General features: G+C 35.6%; 3 protein-coding genes across 3 annotated transcripts; all 3 read left to right on the top strand.

Annotated features, from left to right (window-relative positions):
- Positions 1–623: 623 nt before the first annotated feature.
- Positions 624–4,796, top strand: LOC104113332 (premnaspirodiene oxygenase-like). Its single transcript, XM_018776736.3, has 2 exons — positions 624–1,571; positions 4,042–4,796. The coding sequence occupies exons 1-2, from the start codon at positions 873–875 to the stop codon at positions 4,660–4,662; spliced, it is 1,320 nt and encodes a 439-aa protein (XP_018632252.1). The 5' UTR covers positions 624–872; the 3' UTR covers positions 4,663–4,796.
- An 11,332-nt stretch (positions 4,797–16,128) lies between these two features.
- On the top strand, positions 16,129–18,066 carry LOC104113334 (uncharacterized). Its single transcript, XM_009623463.1, has 4 exons — positions 16,129–16,251; positions 16,357–16,626; positions 16,758–17,018; positions 17,215–18,066. Exons 1-4 carry the CDS (start codon positions 16,129–16,131, stop codon positions 18,064–18,066), a joined length of 1,506 nt encoding a protein of 501 aa, XP_009621758.1.
- Positions 18,067–18,905: 839 nt separating this feature from the next.
- On the top strand, positions 18,906–19,394 carry LOC138893788 (uncharacterized). Its single transcript, XM_070178449.1, has 2 exons — positions 18,906–19,211; positions 19,314–19,394. The coding sequence occupies exons 1-2, from the start codon at positions 18,906–18,908 to the stop codon at positions 19,392–19,394; spliced, it is 387 nt and encodes a 128-aa protein (XP_070034550.1).
- Positions 19,395–20,278: the final 884 nt, after the last annotated feature.

Raw genomic sequence — 20,278 nt, forward strand, 5'->3', positions numbered from 1 at the left:
GTTTATTCTTTGTATTTAGCACTCTATAGAGCTCATGTACTTGATGTCACCATGTTTTGGGATGGATTCAGTTGTATTAACATTATAACTTCAGATATTTATATTATGCCGCTTTTTGAGATAATTTCTTACCTTTGTTAAAGTGTATTTTCATATATTTGTTGCTGGCTCACCTAGCTAACGGTATTAGGTACCATCACGGCTCCGGTGAGATTTTGGGTCATGACACTTTTAGTCTCAATTGTCAATATTTGATTGTAAATAACCTTATTTAGTCAATAATATCTCTTCCATTTTGTTTACCAAATATTTAATTTGTACAAGAAGTGTTTAAAAATTACTTCTTTCTTACGGTGTTCTAGCAATGAGTCTCCTTCTCTTTTTAATCACTACCACTATGAATATACACAGCACAAACATTAATAAAAGAAAGCTGGCGAAGAGCCTCCAATATTTAAGAAAATTTTACACGTCGTTCATATGTTATTATGGCTCTTTAACTAAATCAGCTAACTGCTATGCATTGAATTCACGTGCCTTGCTAGCTTTGTTTTGACTTGAGCCTGTTTGGAGCATTATAAAAGACAGCTAAAATGAACCAACTTAAGCAATATACATCAAAAGTCCTTAATTCCTTATTACTGTTAATTAGAAAGATGGAGATTTATTCCTCTACTTTGAACTTCGTTACACTGCTCTTGTTCTTTCCCTTCCTATTTATTGTTGTATTTGACAAATAGAAAAAATCAAAACAGCAAAAGTTTCCTCCAAGTCCATGGAGACTCCCCCTTATTGGTAGTATCCATCACTTGATCAGAGGAAGACTTCCACATCAAACTCTTACAAAATTAGCAAAAAAGTATGGTCCAATCATGTATTTGAAACTTGGAGAAGTTCCTACAATGGTCATATCATCACCTAGTATGACAAAACAAATTTTAAGAACTCACGATCTTGCCTTTGCTACTAGGCCTGTATTCACAACCATAAACATCTCTTCTTACAATTGCAAAGACATTGCCTTCGCACCATATGGTGACAATTGGAGGCAAATGCGTAAAATATGTGTTATGGAACTTCTAACTGTCAAGATGGTCAAGTCATTTAGCTCAATTCGAAAAGATGAACTCTCGCGTCTGCTTTCATCAATTCGATCCGTGAATGGACGTTCTGCTGTCAACCTGACACAAATAGTGCTTCGGTTTACAAACTCGGTGATTTGTAGATCAGCCTTTGGGAAAGCATGTAAAAATCAAGACGAGTTGATAAAATTGTTGAGTGAAGTACTGGAATCAGTAGGAGGATTAGTTGATGTGGGTGATTTTTTCCCTTCTTGGAAGTTATTAATTCACAAGATGAGTGGGGCGAAATCAAGATTCGTAAAGCTGCATAACAAGGCTGATGCAGCTCTGGAGGACATAATCAATGAGCATATTAAGAATAGAGCTGCTGGAAGCAAGGGAAATGGTGAGTTTGCAGGTGAAGATTTTGTTGACGTTCTCCTAAGAATTAAGGACAATGGCGAACTTCAATTTCCAATCACAAATGATCACATAAAAGCAGTCATTTCTGTAAGTTTTCTCCCAGCTCATGATAGTTATCCTGTGTCTCTTTACGATTAAATTAATGCGCGCACAAGTATATAATTTCTGAGTTAGGAACAAAATGGAGACTAATTAAGATTTAACTTGTCATGTCCATAATCACCTTACCAAGGAGTCCATTTCTCGGATAAATTGTTTATAAAGTCACTTTACTTTGTTTTGTAACCGAAAAGTCATCATAATTTGCACATTTAAGTCATATTAAATATATTATTTTTCATATTTTTTTAACTCAATCATTTAAACAATAAAAAAACACCCATTTAAACCGTGACTCAAAACGCTCTTTGACCCGACCCACTTTCTCTTATTTTTGTTACAAAAAAACGTAAATATTAATTTGCTGTTAATTATCTTGATTTTCAACATACTGGTTTAAGCAAAGTATTAAATCAGTTCGACTAGAAATGGTCGTCTAGTAACATTATCTTTACTATAAGCAATGCGCGTTCTTGTTCTAAAATATCGAGGATATTGTCTTTTAATTTACTCTTATATTAATATTTCTCGGTCAAAATTTCAAGCATAAATACTTTTTTCATTTTTCCTTCCTCATTTATATTTTCTTCCACTTCAACGCTGCTAATTTTCTTGTTTCACTTTCAAATTTAACTCCTCTAGTTTGTTAAGATTAATTTCTTATTTTCTATTTAATACTTTACTTAAACCAATGTATACATTCAGTATAACTATATTGAGAACCAATATAATACACTACAACAAAGTAATATTTACGTTTTTTTATAATAGAAGTAAGAGAAAATGGGTCGAGTCATGGAACGGTCAAGTCATGATTTAAATAGGTTTTTTGATTCTTTAAATGGTTGGGCTGAAAAGAAATATGAAATATAATGTTTAATAAAGCCCTAAAAATGTTGAGTGACTTCTGAGAGGGATCCACTTTGATTATTACTGCTTGTCTTTCAATTTTTGTTTCTTACTTTAACTTCCTTCTTAGTCAGTTTATAAAAGAACGTCACTTTCTATACTTAGCAACTCTTCAAGTCCAACATTCTACGTGAAAAATTTAAGAACACAAGTTCAAGAGACATATTTTGATACATTACACAGATATTTTGTTTGAGACCACAAGCACTGTTTTAAAAGGCGTGAGGCGTAAGGCGATGCGTTTTACATATGCCTCAGTGAGGCGCAAGCCCCGAGGCACAGAGCGTAAGTCCCATAGGTATTTAAATTTTAATAATTTATAAAATAATATAATTACAGTAAATATTTATAAACAATCTATTATACAATACTTAGAAGCACAAGTAACTTGAGTCGAAAACAATAAAGTTTTCTATATGGAGAAACAAAAAAGATGACTAACCTGCAATTTGAACTTTGAACTTACTGCTATGAAGGAGAATGGAGATCTCTTCGTATTTGTAAAATTTTTTTGAATATTCATGATTTTGGGAGATATTAGCGGACTAGCAGACAAGATAAAGAATTGGGAAAGATCATGAATTATGGCTTCAATCAATAAAAAGTCTTGACTTTTAAATTTAATACATTTCAGTTCCTTTTTAAAACTTTTGAGTAATTACCAAGCTGACTTTTGAGAATTTGGGTATCATATGAATGACTTATTCAACAAATTTTGTCTTAATTTGAAAAAGTCCGTGGAGCTTACGCCTCACTAAAAAAACGTGTCTCAAAAGCCCGGGTGTATGTCCCGAATTGTTGGGTGTACGCCTCTTGAGACTTTCGCCCCACATCATCGCCTCAAGGTATTTTTGGTGCGCCTCGCTCCAGGACTCGCTCAGAAAATGCCTTTTAAAATACTAACAACAAGTTTCAAAAGTCCCATTTTTTAAACTGTGTGCTCTGTCAAAGTGGAAAAGTAAAATTGATCGGAAGGAGTACTTAAAATCTTTCCATGCAATTAGTACGTGTGCATCAAGATTGGTTTCCTCATACTACCGAAATTGTCTGCGCCTATAATACTCCGATCTTGATGTATAGCCTATAGCGGCAATTTCTCTTTCAATTTTTTCCTATTACATTGGTGAGAATCTAACAAACACTTATTGTGTGCAAGGGTTCAAGAGGTATAACTACACGGTATGCTTTAAAAGTCGGCGTGACTAAATGAAAAAAGATGAAATTTAGGCAGATATCAACTGGGTAGCGATGCAAGTTCATGTTACAAAATGCACGCATAATCTTCACTCAAATGCATCTAATAATAACAACGACGTACGCCTCAACCACATGTTAGTTGAAGGCTTCAATCAAACGTATCTAGCTAAATCAAAATAATGTTCAAGTTCATCCTCCAATTATTTGGATGTGTAGAACTTTAAACCCGTTTGAAGGTATCTCCTTCAAATTTTGATGTACACTATCGTTATTGGATTGTTTTTAAGCTTATATGCGTACCGATATGTTCTCTTTATTTATTTATTTAATTTAATTTGTTTGGTTGAAGTAGGACATATTCGCTGGTGGAACTGAAACTTCAGCTGCGACTATTATTTGGGCATTATCAGAAATGATGAAGAACCCTAAAATTATGATCAAGGCACAAAGTGAAGTGAGACAAGCCTTCAAAGGAAACACAAGTTTCGATGAAGAAGATCTTGATAAGTTATCATACCTTAATTTAGTGATTAAAGAAATATTCAGGCTACATCCTCCGGGTTCTTTGCTGTTTAGGGAAAGTAGGGAACAAACATATATTGATGGATATACAATACCTCTTAAGACCAGAGTGTTGATTAATCTATGGGCACTTGGAAGAGATCCAGAAATTTGGCATGACTCTGAGAATTTTATTCCAGAGAGATTTGAAAATTCTCATGTTGACTTTATGGGAAATCATTTTGAGCTTGTTCCATTTGGTGCGGGCAAAAGGATTTGTCCAGGAATACAATTTGGTTTAGCAACTATTAAATATCCTTTGGCGCAGTTACTCTACCATTTTAATTGGGTGCTTCCATTTGGAACTAGTCAAGAAGATTTGGATATGACAGAGAAAAATGGATTAACTGCAGGGAAACAGAAAGATCTATACTTAATTGCCGTAGATCACAAGGACAATGAAATTTTTTGATGTTGTGCTTTAAATGGTGAAAAGTCACACTTATGTAATGCTTCGCCTTCTTTCAGTTTATTATGTGTGTCTCCCTGTTACCTTTGAAGTGTACCGTGAAAATGTGCAATTAATAAGATCCAAAGTTAGTTGAATATTTTGGTTAAAAAGCTCGGACCAAATAATATGTTTCACCGTTTTGTGTGGTACATTTGTAATTTACGTTTCTCTTTTCTCCAAGAGAATGTAGTAATTGTTTCGGGTCCAAATCGATATGCGGATTTACATGTTGTTTGTGTGGTTTATTTTCATCGTATCATATTGTATTGTTATTAGATTTTAAATACAATATTTAAATTGATTATTATAATATTTTTTGGTTAATATTAAAAAAATTATTTAACCAAGTAAGCAATTTAACATACTAGCTCATTTGACTCTAGAATCGGATCACACAAAAATAATTAAAAACTAAACACTTATCACCTTTTAGGAAGGGTACAAGTGTAATCTCTTCATCTAGAATTGTTTGGTGAGGGGTCCTTGAATGTAGGTTCTAAGAGTAGAGTGGTTTCTGGATCCAATTTGAATTCCAGAAGTTTATACAAGATCCAGCGCACCAATAGACCAAGTCATCCACTGGTTGCAAAAAGGTCTAACCCTTTATGATGTTGCGTCAAATGAGTGAAGGTTTGATCTTATGCTTGTTTATGCCATACTTGTTAATAATCCTGTTAGTAGGGCAACGTTCTTATTGTTAGCTTTGGCAACTCCTAGGCCTCCATGGGATTTAGGCCTAGTCCCAATATTCCGTTTCACTAAATAGTGCTTATTTTTGGTACCCCAGTCCCCATATATAGGGAGTTCTTCTGAATCTTGTCAATGGTATTGGGAACTTAAGCACGAAGCATATTAAGTCAGTCTAGCTAAGAGAATTTCAGCTGACACTCTGACCTCTCTCTAGTTTCTCTCTCTTTGGTAATATGCAATCTAAAGACCCTCCCCCTATTCACCCACATGCCCCACCTGACCCAACCCATAACACTTCCACAACACACGTACCTACACCTATTAACACCAACCCTCCACCTACAAACCACCTCACAAACGCTAATCCCAACCAAACAAACCAGAAAAATACGAGTCCGAAATCAAAGTGTGGTCTTTTTGGACTCAAACGACGAAAATAGGTTAATAAAACAACTGACTACTATTTTATATATAACGCGATTATTTACCGCGTTATACCTTAACGACACGTTTGTCCGTTAAAGTATAGCGCATGTAATATATACGTTATACTCAATATTTGCAGTTATAATATATTGACTGCATAGCGCATCAATGACACTCGCTATCCATTACAAAAGTAGTATTTGTTTCACTTAAAAGCAAAATTTGTCTTTTTGTTCGGGTGAAATTAGATCAAGTAAATTAGAGAATAAAAGCAGTTGGGGCAGGTGGTGAGGAAGGTCTTATTTAAAAAGGTAGAGATGAATTTTTTGAAAAATTATAACATACTCAAATCCAAGAGTAGAGTAACTCATATTCAAGATTTAAATTGAGAAAGCAGTTGGTGTAATTAGAGAACTTGTACAATTCAATGTCAAAAGATTGTGGTGGAATTAATAAGTATTTTTTCATCCGCAATAGAGATTCATCTCACTATTCTATAGTAGCATAAAACAAATTAAGCAAAAATAAAAAATATATATATAAATCATACTAGTAAAAAGATATTAATCAAGTTGGGACTTAAGAATAGAGTTTATTATAAGATTAGTATCTAACAAGAGAAATCTAAATCATACGACAGGAAGATATCCAATACTTTGTGCCTTGCTACTCAAGATTGCTAGATTGCTTAGTGGCTTGTGCTATTGTAGATGTTGAAACTAATTTAGGTCTAATATGATAAGTTATTTGTTAGAGTATATCAACTTAATTCGATAATGTGGATATATTTTACATTATCAATGCGCATATATCATGAGCGATTAACAAATTCCTATTATTTTCAATATTTATTCCCTTATAAGTTTATGACACAACCGACAATCTAAAGATAAAATGGAACCTCAAACAAAAATAGATTACATTGATCTCACTTGTAGTTTTCTCTCTCCCCCCAACAAAAATCTGCGGCAACCAAAGAAACAATGCTCAATTTGTGACCCTTAATTTGAAAATTAAAAAGTATGACGAATCAAATATACATTTTATGTTCTTAATTCTTAATAGTGATAAGGTGATAATGCCTAAAGTTGCTTTATCAATAATTTTCAGATTGATTACTTATGTCATTTTGAAACTGAAAGAGATTAAGAACCGGATTATGTTAAAACAAAAGGCACAAAGAAAAGATTAATATTTCCTTTATTCCGTTTTCTTCCATTTAAAGCATAGGTGATTAAAACTCATAATCTACATATCAAATAAGAAAATTTGTTAAATTTGTATAAATATCTAATACGGGTAAGTTTTTACCGATCATGTCATTTGTCGGTTATTTGAGATAGGATGTAAACTTCTCTGCTTTACTTTTGTTCTTCTTTAACCTCAAGGGGTATAAGAAAATTTTCTAAAAAGCCTTATGGTTTTTAAAAGTGGAAGAAAATTATAGTAGTAGCAGTAAAGAGAAATTGGCCAAAAAGAAAAGTTGAAAAAAGTGAAAATAATATTTTATTGAATGTGAGTTAGAATGATGACACGTAGCTAGAAATTGCACGGGGCGTCCTATTTGGTCACCCCCATTTAACATATACCCATATTTTTAAAATTATTTAACATATACCCTAATTTTAACAAATTCAGACGTCTTCTCTTCTTCCTCCTGACCTATGCGTTCCTTTCTTCCTCCTCTTATTTTCTGATGAGGCTGAGGGCAGTTCTGTTTAGGATCTGACCATACCCATTATTGTTTTTTCCCAGTTTAGGATCTTGAGAGTTCACGCTGAACTGTATCTCTTAGTTCATGGCAAAATGCAAGAATAAAACTGTCATCTTCGCTCTCCGAATTTACGTTTCTTGGTAAAAATGATAGCTCGCCTCCATATCTTTTATCTCCATACATATATTTCTGAACTTTCCTTGTTGATAAGTCCATTTTTGCAAATCATGAACCTTTTGGCCATGGCTCTGCAATTGCAAAATAAGCATATTGTGTTTTTCAACCAAGTTTATTCCTGTTAACCATTCGAGCTTCCAAATTAACTTGTTCTGATGATGAAATTATAGCTTGTTTCGTCGATTCGCCTGTCTTCTAATTGAGCCTTATTTTGAAGTTTTGCTTTGATAAGGCTACACTTCAGGCAAAAAATTCTGAAGTTCAAACTTCAGACATACACAATTGAACTGAAGTTTGCCCTTGCTTATGAACTGAAGTTTGTGTGATTGCCTTTGCAAGTCAGGCCAAACTTCAGGCAAAAATATCTGAAGTTTTGTTTTGATAAGGCTACACTTCAGGCAAAAAATTCTGAAGTTTTGCTTTGATAAGGCTATACTTCAGGCAAAAAATTCTGATGTTCAAACTTCAGATATACACAATTGAACTGAAGTTTGCCCTTGCTTATGAACTGAAGTTTGTGTGATTGCCTTTGCAAGTCAGGCCAAACTTCAGGCAAAAATATCTGAAGTTTTACTTTGATAAGGCTACGCTTCAGGCAAAAAATTTTAAAGTTTAAATTTTAGACATACACAATTGAACTGAAGTTTGCCCTTGTTTATGAGCTGAAGTTTGCATGATTGCCTTTGCAAGTCAGGCCAAACTTCAGGCAAAAATATCTGAAGTTTTGCGTTGATAAGGCTACACTTCAGGCAAAAAATTATGAAGTTCAAACTTCAGATATACACAATTAAACTGAAGTTTGCCCTTGCTTATGAACTGAAATTTATGTGATTGCCTTTGCAAGTCAGGCCAAACTTCAGGCAAAAATATCTGAAGTTTTGCTTTGATAAGGCTACACTTAAGGCAAAAAATTCTGAAGTTCAAACTTCAGACATAAATTTTTGCTACTTCAAGCCCGTATATCTGAAGTTACCCGAAAAATGGGTACGCTTGTAATTATTTTTACAAAGCGGATATAAGTTAAATGGTGAACTAAAACATGGGTATAGATGCAAATGACCCGTAGCTATATGGTCAAACGAAACGGATGTGGGCCATAACTCGTGGCCCAATATTGCCAATTCAAATCCCAAAAACTAATCATTACCAGAAAACATATGAATGACATCTCATTTTCTTCTACGGAATTGGTGAACAAAAAGATAAATTTTGCTTTAAGTGAAACAAATACTACTTCTTTATAATGCAAGAGACAAGAAAAATAAGGAGAGAAGTGAAGGATAGATAGCGCATGTCATTGATGCGCTATGTAGTCAATACATTATAACTGCAAATACTGAGTATAGAGCATATATTACATACGATATACCTTAACGGACAAACGTGTCGTTAAGGTATAGCGCGGTAAATAACCGCGCTATATATAAAATGGTAGTCACTTATATTTTTCACCTATTTTCGTCGTTTCAGTTCAAAAAGACCACACTTTGGTTCCGGACTCAAAAAATACCGACTCAACTCTTGCTACAAAGGCCACCGGAGTTAGAATTAACACCAGGAATGAGATCAATAATAACCCACACACATCTTCTGCCTCAAATATCATCCCGACTCAACTAAAAATCTCCTCGAATTTCAATCGGCTACCTCGTCGGAATGACCAGCAGTCCGATAATAGTATTTCTACACATCAGACACCTCATCAACACACTAATACACATCGAAATGGGACTACACCGGCCAAAAATATTTTACATACCAACATGCAAGCAGAAAAAATCCCACTTCTAGGAAACAGAGTGCAAGACTCCTCAGGTAACAAAAGAGGTAAACAGAGTTTCTCGAAACCGTCATTTGTTGAAACGGTTCAGTTGAAACTTCCATCTTTAAACAATGAGACCGACCAATCGAAATTTGTACTCATATGGGAAACCAATAGTTTTCTTTTCTGCAGAGGATTACTTCGTCAATCTAGCAAAAGAATGTAAATTCACGCTTATAGGTAAGTTCTACAGAGGGAAACCGACAATGGAGGAGATTAGGAAGGTTTTCATTCGTTAATTCCAATTAACCGGCTCAGTTAAGATTGCGTATTTTGATCCTAAGCATGTCTATATCGATCTGTCAAATGAAGTCGACTATAATCACATCCGTTTTAAGGAATATGTTGATATTGGTGACGCACTAATAAAAATCATGAAATGGACTGCAGACTTTAAGCCTGAGGAAAAAACCTCCATTGTCCTAATTTTGATTCTACTCCATCAACTGCCTTGGCACCTTTTCAATTGGCAAGTTGTTTCAAAAATGGTTAGTGAGGTTGGAGTTGTGGTGGCCCCTGACCAAGTTACATACTCTAAACCCATGGGAAATATGGCCAAAGTAAAGGTCGAAATTGAATTGTTAAAAACAAAACTAGATCAAATATGGCTTGGTTTCAAAAGACTGTATGGTTCAGATGATGGCAAATGGTTGGATATTGAATATGAAAAAGTTCCAAGCTATTGCTTATATTGCAAAATGCAGGGACATCTTGAAAGTCAATGTAGGAACAAGATGAGAGATGAGAGGATCAAAGCTCAAAGAGAGGAACAATCCAAAAAAGAGAAGGACAAGGTAAGCGAGAAGATGTATGAAACGGAGAACAAAGATAAAGATGGGTTCCAGACTGTGAATAAAAGAGGATCAAAGCCCAAAACAATACCACTAAACAATCAACAAAGAAGAGCTTCAAAATAAGCAGACTCAAAATGCAACAAAATCCAAAGGAAAACATGTCGAGCAAATACAATACAGAGGAGGTAAGAAGGGTAATAGTGCACAAGTGTATGTGTAGAAAATCAAAATTCCAGGAGAAATAAAGGGATCACTATTATTGAACCTACCACTGTCCACCAATTGCCAATGATTAAGGAGACTCCTGGTAAAGAAAAAGGTAAAATAGATGATATCAATCAAGAGGTCCAAGGGGAGCATGGTGAGGGCAACAAGATTAATACTACAGAAGTTCATCCCTAAAGAAATAAAAGGAGTAAGAAGAAGAAACAAGGTAATAAAAATAAAAATGATGATAACTTAGAGCAAGAAGCTGACAACTCTCATCCTAATACCTATGGGATTCAAGGTATTAGGAGTGATACAAATGAAGGTCTGAAGCAAGTGGGAAGGGTGAAAGCAACAAATCAAAAGGAGGTCCCAATAGTCAATTGTATAAGTGTGGATAATCATACAGACACACAACCACATAGTAATGAAGCAGTCCATGACATTGATCTTGTAGAGGTCCATAACAATTACTTGAAACTCATCAGTGGCACAAGTTTAAAGGAGGAGCAAGATAGACACTTCACACATGGAATTAAATATGGGAAACAATCGGACTCATCTGGAGAAGAGGGGGAGGAAAGTAGCTTAGAAGACATGGATTATATTGATGAGGAAAATTCTGAAGATAGTGAGGAGTATGCAAGTGTTGATAGTTAAGAGTTGCATAGTGATGGTCAAGCTTATTTGGTGAATGAGTCTACTGGAACCAACAATGATAACCATGCAGAAATTTTAGTTGATACATTTTGTCCTCGGGCATAAGTGGATATTGTTGTTACCTCGAAACTTGACAGCATCATCAAAAATGCTAATCTCTCGCCTAGAGGTAAAGGAAAAGGCAGGGGAAGAGGCAACAACAGGGGTGGCAGACAATCAACAAGAGGAAGGGGTGGTAGACACTCTACACAACAGCTTGGGAGAAACTCACATGAACTTCATCTTTCCAACTAATTTAATGATTAAGTCTCTATTTTGGAATATCATGGGCATTAGTTCTAATGGTGCTCTTGAGAGACTTAAACAATTGATTAGATCATAACATTTTTCATTTGTAGATCTTTGTGGACCTTTCCACAAGGCTGACAATTTGGATAAATACAAAATAAAATTAGGTTTCTCAAATGCATACTCTAATAGTAATAGTCAGATCAGGATTTTTTGGGATGACATACTAGATTGCAGAATTGTTTAGGAGAGTGAACAGCATATTACATGTATGATCAAATGGAATGAGACAACAGTTCTGATGTCTTTTGTGTATGCTAAATGTAAAGGTGAATTGAGAGAAGAATTGTGGGAGTCCCTTATGGATATTGCTTGTAACGACCCGACCGGTCATTTTGAGAATTTACGTCCCGTTCGGGGGCTTAAGATCTCTAGAAACTTTGCATTATGTGTTATGACGTGCGTGCGTGGTCGAGTTCGGATTTCGGATTTCGGATGATTCGGGATCAATTTGGGAGAAGGAATCTTGTTTTAGAAGCTTAAGGGGTAAGAGTTGACCGGAGTTTTGACTTTTATGTAGACGACTTATAAATAGAGTTTTGATGATTTCAATAGCTTTATATGGTGATTTTAGACTTAGGCGTGCGTCCATATTTGGATTTGGAGGTCCATAGAGTAAATTGGAGTATTTTGGCAAAAATTGGAAGGTTAAAGTTTTGGAAGATTGTGAGTTTTGACCGGGAGTTGACTTTAGTGATATCGGGGTCAGAGTACGATTCCAAGAGTTGAATTAGCTTTGTTATGTAATTTGGAACTTGTACGCAAAATTTAATATCATTCCGGGTTGATTTAATATGTTTCGGTACGAGTTCTGGAAGTTGGAAGATTTGGAATTTCATAAGTTCAATTCGAGGTGAGATTTGTAGTTCTGGAATTGTTTGATGTGATTTGAGGCCTCGAGTAGGTCCGTATTATTTTATGTAACTTGTTGGTATGCTTGGACAGGGTCCCGGGGGCCCTGGGTGTGTTTCGGACAAGCTTCAGATGATTTTCATGTTTTGGGACAGGTATGGTTCTGGTGCTTCGCACCTAGGACATTTTGGAGCGCAAGTGTGGCTCTGCTTTTGTGATTATAGAGGCCTGGGAGTAATCTCGCTTCTACGGAGATTGGCACGTAGGTGCGATGGCCGCTTTTGCGGCCCAGTGACCGCATATGCGAAGTTGTTCGCTTTTGGGGCTCGTTTGGCGCTTCTGCGATGTCGCGGGTGCGATTGTGTTTCCGCAGATGTGCATCCTGGCCTGGTAAGTTGTGTTCGCAGACGCGAACTTTTGCTCGTAAATTCGAGGCCACATATGCGGATTTTCTGTTCGCAAATGCGAAAGTCCTGGGCAGAATCACATATATGTCGAGGGTTTGATATTTTGAACATATTTTAAGTTGGAGACCTCGGTTTTAGGAGATTGTTTGTGGGGTTTTCAAGAAATTTATTAGGCTAAGTGTTCTCTACCCGAATCTTATTATATTTCATGAACCCATTGCTATTCACATCATTTAATTAGTGAATTAAGATAGAAATTTAGGGAACATTTGTAAAAATCTTTCAGAATGTAAAATGATAATTTGAAGGATGAATTTTCGGAAATTGATAATTTTGGCATGGTTGAACTCGTTATCGAATGGGTGTTTGTATTTTATGAATTTTGTTTGATTTTGAGGTGCGGGCCCGGAGGTTGACTTTTGGGTTGACTTTTTAGTTTTTGTTAAAGATTGAAGCTTTATTATCCGAAATTGTTTTCTATGAGTTTTATTTATGATTTGAAGTTATTTTGGCTATATTTGAGTCATACAGAGGTTGTTTCACTCGAGAAGGTCATTTTAGAGTATCAGTCTAGCTTCTTTGAGGTAAGTATCTTGCCTAACTTTGTGTGAAGGGAAACTACCCCTTAGGATTTTAGTCATTTGTGCTAATTGTGTCTTGTGAAGGCCGTGTACGCGAGATGACGAGTACGTGCTCGGGCTTATTTGTGAAAATTTGACCGTTTAAGCCTTTTAGGTTGTTAAGTTCATTATATATGAAGTTGTTTGGTCATGTTAAATCCCCCATTTACTAAATTCACCCTTACATATCTTATTTAGAATTTATTGCTTCATGTTCTACCCCTTATTTCCGATTAAACTCTTATGTGCCTTACTAAAGTTGTTGCCTCTTTTATTGCCATGCTATCCTTTCCGTAATTGCCTATCCTTAATTGAAATTATTATTTTCTTTTCCGTAATTGCTTATCCTTAATTGAATTATTGTATCTCTTCCATAATTGCTCAACCCTAAATGAAGTTTTGTTATCCCTTATCATTGTTGACTTATCCTTATTTGGAATTATTGATTCATGTTATCTCTCTTATCATCGAATTGTACTTTTGTGAAATCATTTCTACACATTATCTCTTCCTTGTTGAGTTATTATTGTTGAGACCATTATTCCCTATTGTGTCTTTCTTTATGAGCTCGTTCTACTGTTTCTTTGTGTTCTGAAGTTCTTGAGATGATTTACTTGTTGTATTCTCGTGTTATTGTTGTTGTTGTTGTATTCAGTGTTGTTGAGCCGAGAGCTATGCGTAGTTGTGGTACTGAAACTGTTTTGAGGAAATGTTGTGTCATATGGGAACATATTATGAAAGTCATTTTATTGAGTTATGTTTTGGAACACGTGTTATTGTTGAGAGGATATTTTGGGTGTTTGCACGAGGTTTCTGCCGTGCTGTTATTACTATTGCTACACATGCGGTGGTATAAGGTCTGGGTGTTGAAACGCATGTGGTGAGATAAGATGAGCTTGATATGTGTGGCTAGTAGGCGAACTACTAGAAGCCATGCGGTGTGATAAGGTCGGCTAAAATGCGGAATGTTATTTCGGGAAAATTAATTTTCAAAACTAAATATAAAGGCTCTTGTGGTGATATAAAGAAAGATTGTGATTCATTTTATGATTTGAGACTACGAGGCAGTACCTCGGTAGTGATTCTTGTTGACATTTCCCCATTCTCTTGTACTTGTCTTTGATTGTTGTTTCCCTAGCATACTATTAATTTTCTTTCTCTGTGTTTCATTATTTGCTTAGTTCTGTGTAGCTAACATTGTTGTACTATTCGTTGTTTTAATTTCATTGCCGTATTTATTACACTGTACATTTTGTGGGGATCGTTTCTTATGTGCCATTTGTTGTCCGTGCTGTCATGAGTCATTCTTATTGTTGACATATGAGTGGTCCGTACAGATATTAGATATTGTCACATTCTTGGCATGTGAGTCGCCCGTGCAGTTATAAGTTGTAATGTGGGCACAAGGTGCCAAGTGATTAGTGTTCATGAATTGGGACCCGTTATTTGTGATTTGAGGTTTGGTACTTCGTGAAAATTCTTGGAAAAACCTAGTGTGAAAGCGGTTATTCTTATTGAGTTGTTACTTGTTTTCCTTTATTTGGTGTCACCCGGCTTTAAACTGTGTTCAGCTCACTCAACATTGTTATTACCTGTTTGTTCCCTGTTATTAATTGTTGCTTTTAGCTTCCAATTACAAGCATTGTATTATTATTGTCATCATGCCTAGCTTTATAGAGACATTGTTCCCTGTTAGTTCTACATTTATACTTATTCAGATTGTTTAGTCCAGTGGGTGTCATGACCGTTCCTCGTCACTACTTCACCGAGGTTAGTATTGATACTTACTGGGTACCGTTGTGGTGTACTCATACTACGCTTCTACACATTTTTGTGCAGATCCAGGTACCTCGGATATTGTTGATTATTAGCTAGCTGGTCGAGCATTGCTGTGGAGACTCAAGGTAAACCTGACGTCGCGTTCGCATGGCCTCGGAGTCACCTTATGATATTGTACTCGTACTGTTTAATTAAATTTCGAACAATTGTATTTAGAGATTTTCTAGCAAACTCAGTAGAACTTATGACTTGTACTACCGGTTTTTGGGTATTGTATTGCACTTAGGATCATTAGTTTTACTATTAAAATTTTAGTTTCATGCTTCGTAGTTGTTATGGTTAAATTATGTCTTTAATTCAGTAAGTATTAGGCTTACCTAGTCTTAGAGACTAGGTTCCTTCACGACATCCTATTGAGGGAAGTTTGGGTCTTGACATTGCTGATAAATATACTTTACCTTGGTTAATTGGTGGGGATTTTAATTGTATTGTGGATCCTACTGAAAAAAAGGAGGGAATCCTTACAGGATGTCAAAGAGTTTACCTTTCTTACAGTGCATTATGAATTGTAAACTCAATGATCCTAGTTATTCTGGATCAATATTCACTTGGTGTAATGGAGAAAAGGATTTGGAAAAGATTGGATAGGGTATTAGTCAACCATGAATGGTTAAACTTGTTTGATTCAACTAGTGTCAATCATTTTATTAGAACCGGATCTGATTCTTCTCCCTTACTTATCATTACCAAGGATACTCACAGAGAACCTATTAAGTATTTTAGGTTCTTGAATTTTTTGGCTGAGGATCCAGACTTCAAAACTGTGGTGGAACACGCTTGGAATATGGAGGTTCAGGGAACACCAATGTGGAGGTTTCATTTGAAACTTAAAAATACATGCAAGAAACTATCTGAATGATCCGAGGTCGCAATGGGCAATATTTTTGACAAAGTCAAAGAGTTGAAGGACAAAGTGGCTGAAATGGAGAATAACATCTTAGCAGATAACTCTGAGGTGAATAGAGCTGCATTAAATCAGGCTAATGTACTCCTGGTTAGAACCTACAAGAAGGAGGAGTCTTTTTGAAAATAAAAATCTAGAATTAAATGGTTTGTGGAAGGAGAGGTAACCTCAAAATTCTTTCACTCTGTGGTTAAGGGAAGAAAGAAGAGGTTAGCTTTGAAGAAGATGAAAAAAGATACTGATAGATGGGTGGAAAGGGACGATGATATTACTAACGAATCAATCTCTTTCTTTCAGAGACAGTTCACTAGGGAGAGATTTCATAGTGATTTCTTACCTCTGAGTTGTATTCTTAAACTAATTGATGAGGAAGAAAATGAGAGACTAATAGAAATACCTACTATGGAAGAAATAAAGGAGGTGGTGTTCTTAGGGAGTTCTCAAAGTGCTCCAGGGCCTGATGGAGTCTCTGGGAAGTTCTACCATTCTTGTTGGGAGATCAGAAAAGAGGACTTACTACTAATGATTTTTTATTTTTTGCATGTACTGAAATACCTAAGGCACTAACTCATACATGTCTTATCTTGTTACCAAAGGTGGAGTGCCCGCAATCGTTCACAGAGCTTAGACCAATTAGTCTTAGTAATTTTTCATGCAAGATTCTGTCCAAGTTGGTGAATTGGAGACTGAGTCCACTGATGCAGAAGTTAGTGTCTCCTAATCAAACAGGGTTTATCAAGGGTAGATCAATCACGAAAAATATCATGCTTACACAAGATATGGTCCACAATATAGCTAAACCATCTTCAGGTGGGAATGTTATATTAAAGTTGGACATGGCTAAAGCATACGATAAGGTTTTATGGGAGTATTTATGTCAAGTACTCAGGCAGATGGGCTTCTCAGAATCCTAGATTGATATGGTGTGGAGGCTTATGACCAATGCTTGGTATTCAATCAATATAAATGGAGTGTGACATGATTGTTTTAAGTCCAACAAAGGAATCAAGTAGGGTGACCCTCTTTCTCTATCCTTTTTTGTCATTGGTGCAGAATTATTATCCAGACTTATGGATGGCCTTATTGGTTCAAGGTTTATTCCATACTCAGTTGATAAGAAGGGGCTTAAAATATCTCATCTATGCTGATGATATAATTTTATTTTCTTCTGCTGATCCAGTATCATTACAACTAATGATATTAAAGTTGGAGTTATATGAAAAGGTATCTGGTCAAATGGTGAATAAGAGAAAATCTGAATTCTATACGTCATGGCAGGAAGACAATCCTAGAATCTGTGACATCCATAGGATCACTGGTTTTTCATACTGTCAATTTCCTATGCTATATCTGAGATTTCCTATTTATGTAGGTAGGAAGAAGATTGTATACTTTAACAATATGGTGTCTAAAGTTGCTAATAGGATGCAAGGATGGCAGGGTAGATTTTTGAGTTATGGTGGGAAGGCAATCCCTATCAAATCTATGTTGCATGCATTACCTTTGTATTTATTATCTGTGGTTCATCCTCCTAAAATAGTATTGAATCAAATTGATAAGAATATTGCCAACGTTTTTGGGGGGAAGGAAGATAGTAGATATAAAATACATTGGAAAGCCTGGAGTGATTTATATTTTCCAGTCCATGAAGGTGGAGCAGATTTCAGATCATTACAAGACACTTGTAGTGCTTTTTCAGCCAAACTCTTGTGGAATTTCAAGACAAAGCATACTCTGTTGAAGGAGTTTTTGGAGTCTAAGTATTGTAAGAGATATCATCCTATTGCCAGGAAGTGGGCATATGGCCAATCGCATACATGGAAGAGGTTAATGGACATCAAAAAGGAGGCAGAACCTACTATTTTCTGGAAAATAGGAAGAAGGGGTGTCCATTTGGTGGGATAATTGGACACGTTTAGGAGCCTTGGCTATTCTGGTTGAAGGTGTTAGGACTTCCAAGAGTACTATGGTGAAAGAGTTCATTCATAATTGAGCATGGAGATTCGATAAATTGTTGGATGTATTACCTCGCAATGTGATCAATACAATTCAAAAAATTGAAGTAAATGAGTTGAAAGCTCTCTGCCCCTAATGGACACCACAATCTACAAGAATCTTTACATGTAAATCAGCTTGGCAACTTGTAAGAAAGGAAAAATGAGCAACAATGACTAGCAAGAAGATTTGGCTAAAAAACCTCCCCTTTAAAATCTCATTCTTTATGATGAGATTATTATAGGACAGGATCCCAACAAATGATGCTATCAACAAATATGATGTTATGATTCCTTCAAAATATTGTTGTTGTAGTATACATGATGAGGAAACCATTGCACACCTATTTAACAACAACCAGGTAGCAGAGCAGGTATGGTCATACTTCTGTAGCTCATGTAGCATTACTTTTAACAAGGGTAATTTAAGGCAGACTCTAATGAGCTGGTGGTTAGCTATAGGGAGAAACAATATTCATTTTGCGCTACTTCAGTGTTTACCATCAATAATTTATTGGGAAATTTGGAAGAACAAGTGTACAATTAAGTGAGACAATATGCACATATCCAGATGGCATATTATTCAGCAAGTAACCAATTGTCTAACTTTGACCCTTAATTGTCAGTTCCCTAATCTCTTACTTCCTCAAGTATGGATTGATAAGTGTAGATCAGTGGAGAGACTACAACAAATTATTTATTCCCAGCCAGCCAGGTGGCAAACATCTGGCATCGGTTGGGTTAAACTAAATGTTGATAGGTGAAAATTCGGGATCTGGTGGGGGTGGAGGCATCATTAGAAATCACCATGGTGATATGGTGTTATCTCTTGTGGAATCTTATGGACATTGTAGAAATAGCATGGCTAAAGCTAAGGCAGTTTTGCGGGGTTGCAGAATTGGCATCAATTTAGGACTTTTGAATGTGATTGTGGAACCAGACTCTTTGTTGATTGTCAATATGATCAACAGGAGGATGAAACCATCATGGCAGATCAAACATGTTTTGGAGCAGATTTGGGATATCACTAAGATTGGAAATTTCAAGTTTGTACATGTATTTAGAGAGGGGAATAAGATTGCAGACTACTTAGCTAATCTGGGAGAATTCTCAAACAATTATGCTATCTTCAATGAGGCTCTTTCTTTTTCATGTTAGGTTAGAGCTGCATTGAAGTTAGATCAATATGGCCTCCCTAATTTCATTCAGACCAAGAAGAAACCAATTTTCAGTCAATGATGCAATTTCTTGATATTTTAATAGGTTGGGTAACTGGAACATGATTGTATCTGGATCCTTTTTCATTCTCTCGTTTAGTACCTTTGAGCAATTGTACACTAGTTTGGTTGTTGCTAATCTACACTATGTAATCGAGTCTAAGGTTTATGTCTTTCTCCGTGTAATTGTTATTTTTAGAATGCACGGGTTGGAGTCTGGCTAACTCCTCCATCGTGATGATGGACTTTTGATTAAAAAAAACACAAAGCATAGTATAGTTAGGGGTGCTATTGAAAGTGAATTTAACAAGAAGAGCCTTCCTCTAAAATTGAGACTATATTAATCTTCTAATTTGGCTCAACTCCTATACAATATCTCTCCATTTACATTAGTGCATATCTAATTTAATGATATTTGTTCTCTTTCAGATCCAAGGGCCGAAGTTTATTTAGACTAAACTATGATTAAATTAAACATTCTCCTGCTGGGTTAGTATCAAAATTGGAAAGAGAAATCAACTATCCGAAAATCTTGTTGGGAATTTTATTTTGATTGGGAAAATATTTTCTTATCGATGGAAATAATTCTTTGGCGCGAGAATGAGGAAAAATAAAAGATTAAACCATTTACAAACTACTACTAATACAACAACAACAATAACAAATTGCAAGGATATAAACGAAATTAGTTGATAAGCAAAATATTATTCTGGGTAAAGAGCGATGGCAGCAAAATAGGTTCTTCTTCAATCTCATACCTCTTGTGATTTTTGTAGTGTCAAATTAAACCTCTTGTGATTTTTGTAGTGTCAAATTGCCCATGTTAAAAAATATTTATGATGTGTTTGACAAAATATCTCAACTGAACTTTTTGAGAATAAAGTAGGAAATCAATGTCTAACAATG

This window comes from Nicotiana tomentosiformis, chromosome 6 (assembly GCF_000390325.3).
Source record: "Nicotiana tomentosiformis chromosome 6, ASM39032v3, whole genome shotgun sequence".
In the NCBI taxonomy this organism is placed as follows: Eukaryota; Viridiplantae; Streptophyta; class Magnoliopsida; order Solanales; family Solanaceae; genus Nicotiana; species Nicotiana tomentosiformis.

Bases quoted from the DNA above. Each gene is read 5' to 3' on its own strand.
- LOC104113332 (XM_018776736.3), top strand. From the start codon at position 873: ATGTATTTGAAACTTGGAGAAGTTCCTACAATGGTCATATCATCACCT. The intron at 1,572-4,041 runs GTAAGTTTTCTC...TGGTTGAAGTAG, and splicing joins ACATAAAAGCAGTCATTTCT to GACATATTCGCTGGTGGAAC.
- LOC104113334 (XM_009623463.1), top strand. From the start codon at position 16,129: ATGGGCAATATTTTTGACAAAGTCAAAGAGTTGAAGGACAAAGTGGCT. The intron at 16,252-16,356 runs GTTAGAACCTAC...TCTGTGGTTAAG, and splicing joins ATCAGGCTAATGTACTCCTG to GGAAGAAAGAAGAGGTTAGC. The intron at 16,627-16,757 runs GTCTCTGGGAAG...TTGTTACCAAAG, and splicing joins GTGCTCCAGGGCCTGATGGA to GTGGAGTGCCCGCAATCGTT.
- LOC138893788 (XM_070178449.1), top strand. From the start codon at position 18,906: ATGTTGATAGGTGAAAATTCGGGATCTGGTGGGGGTGGAGGCATCATT. The intron at 19,212-19,313 runs GTATTTAGAGAG...TTTTCATGTTAG, and splicing joins GAAATTTCAAGTTTGTACAT to GTTAGAGCTGCATTGAAGTT.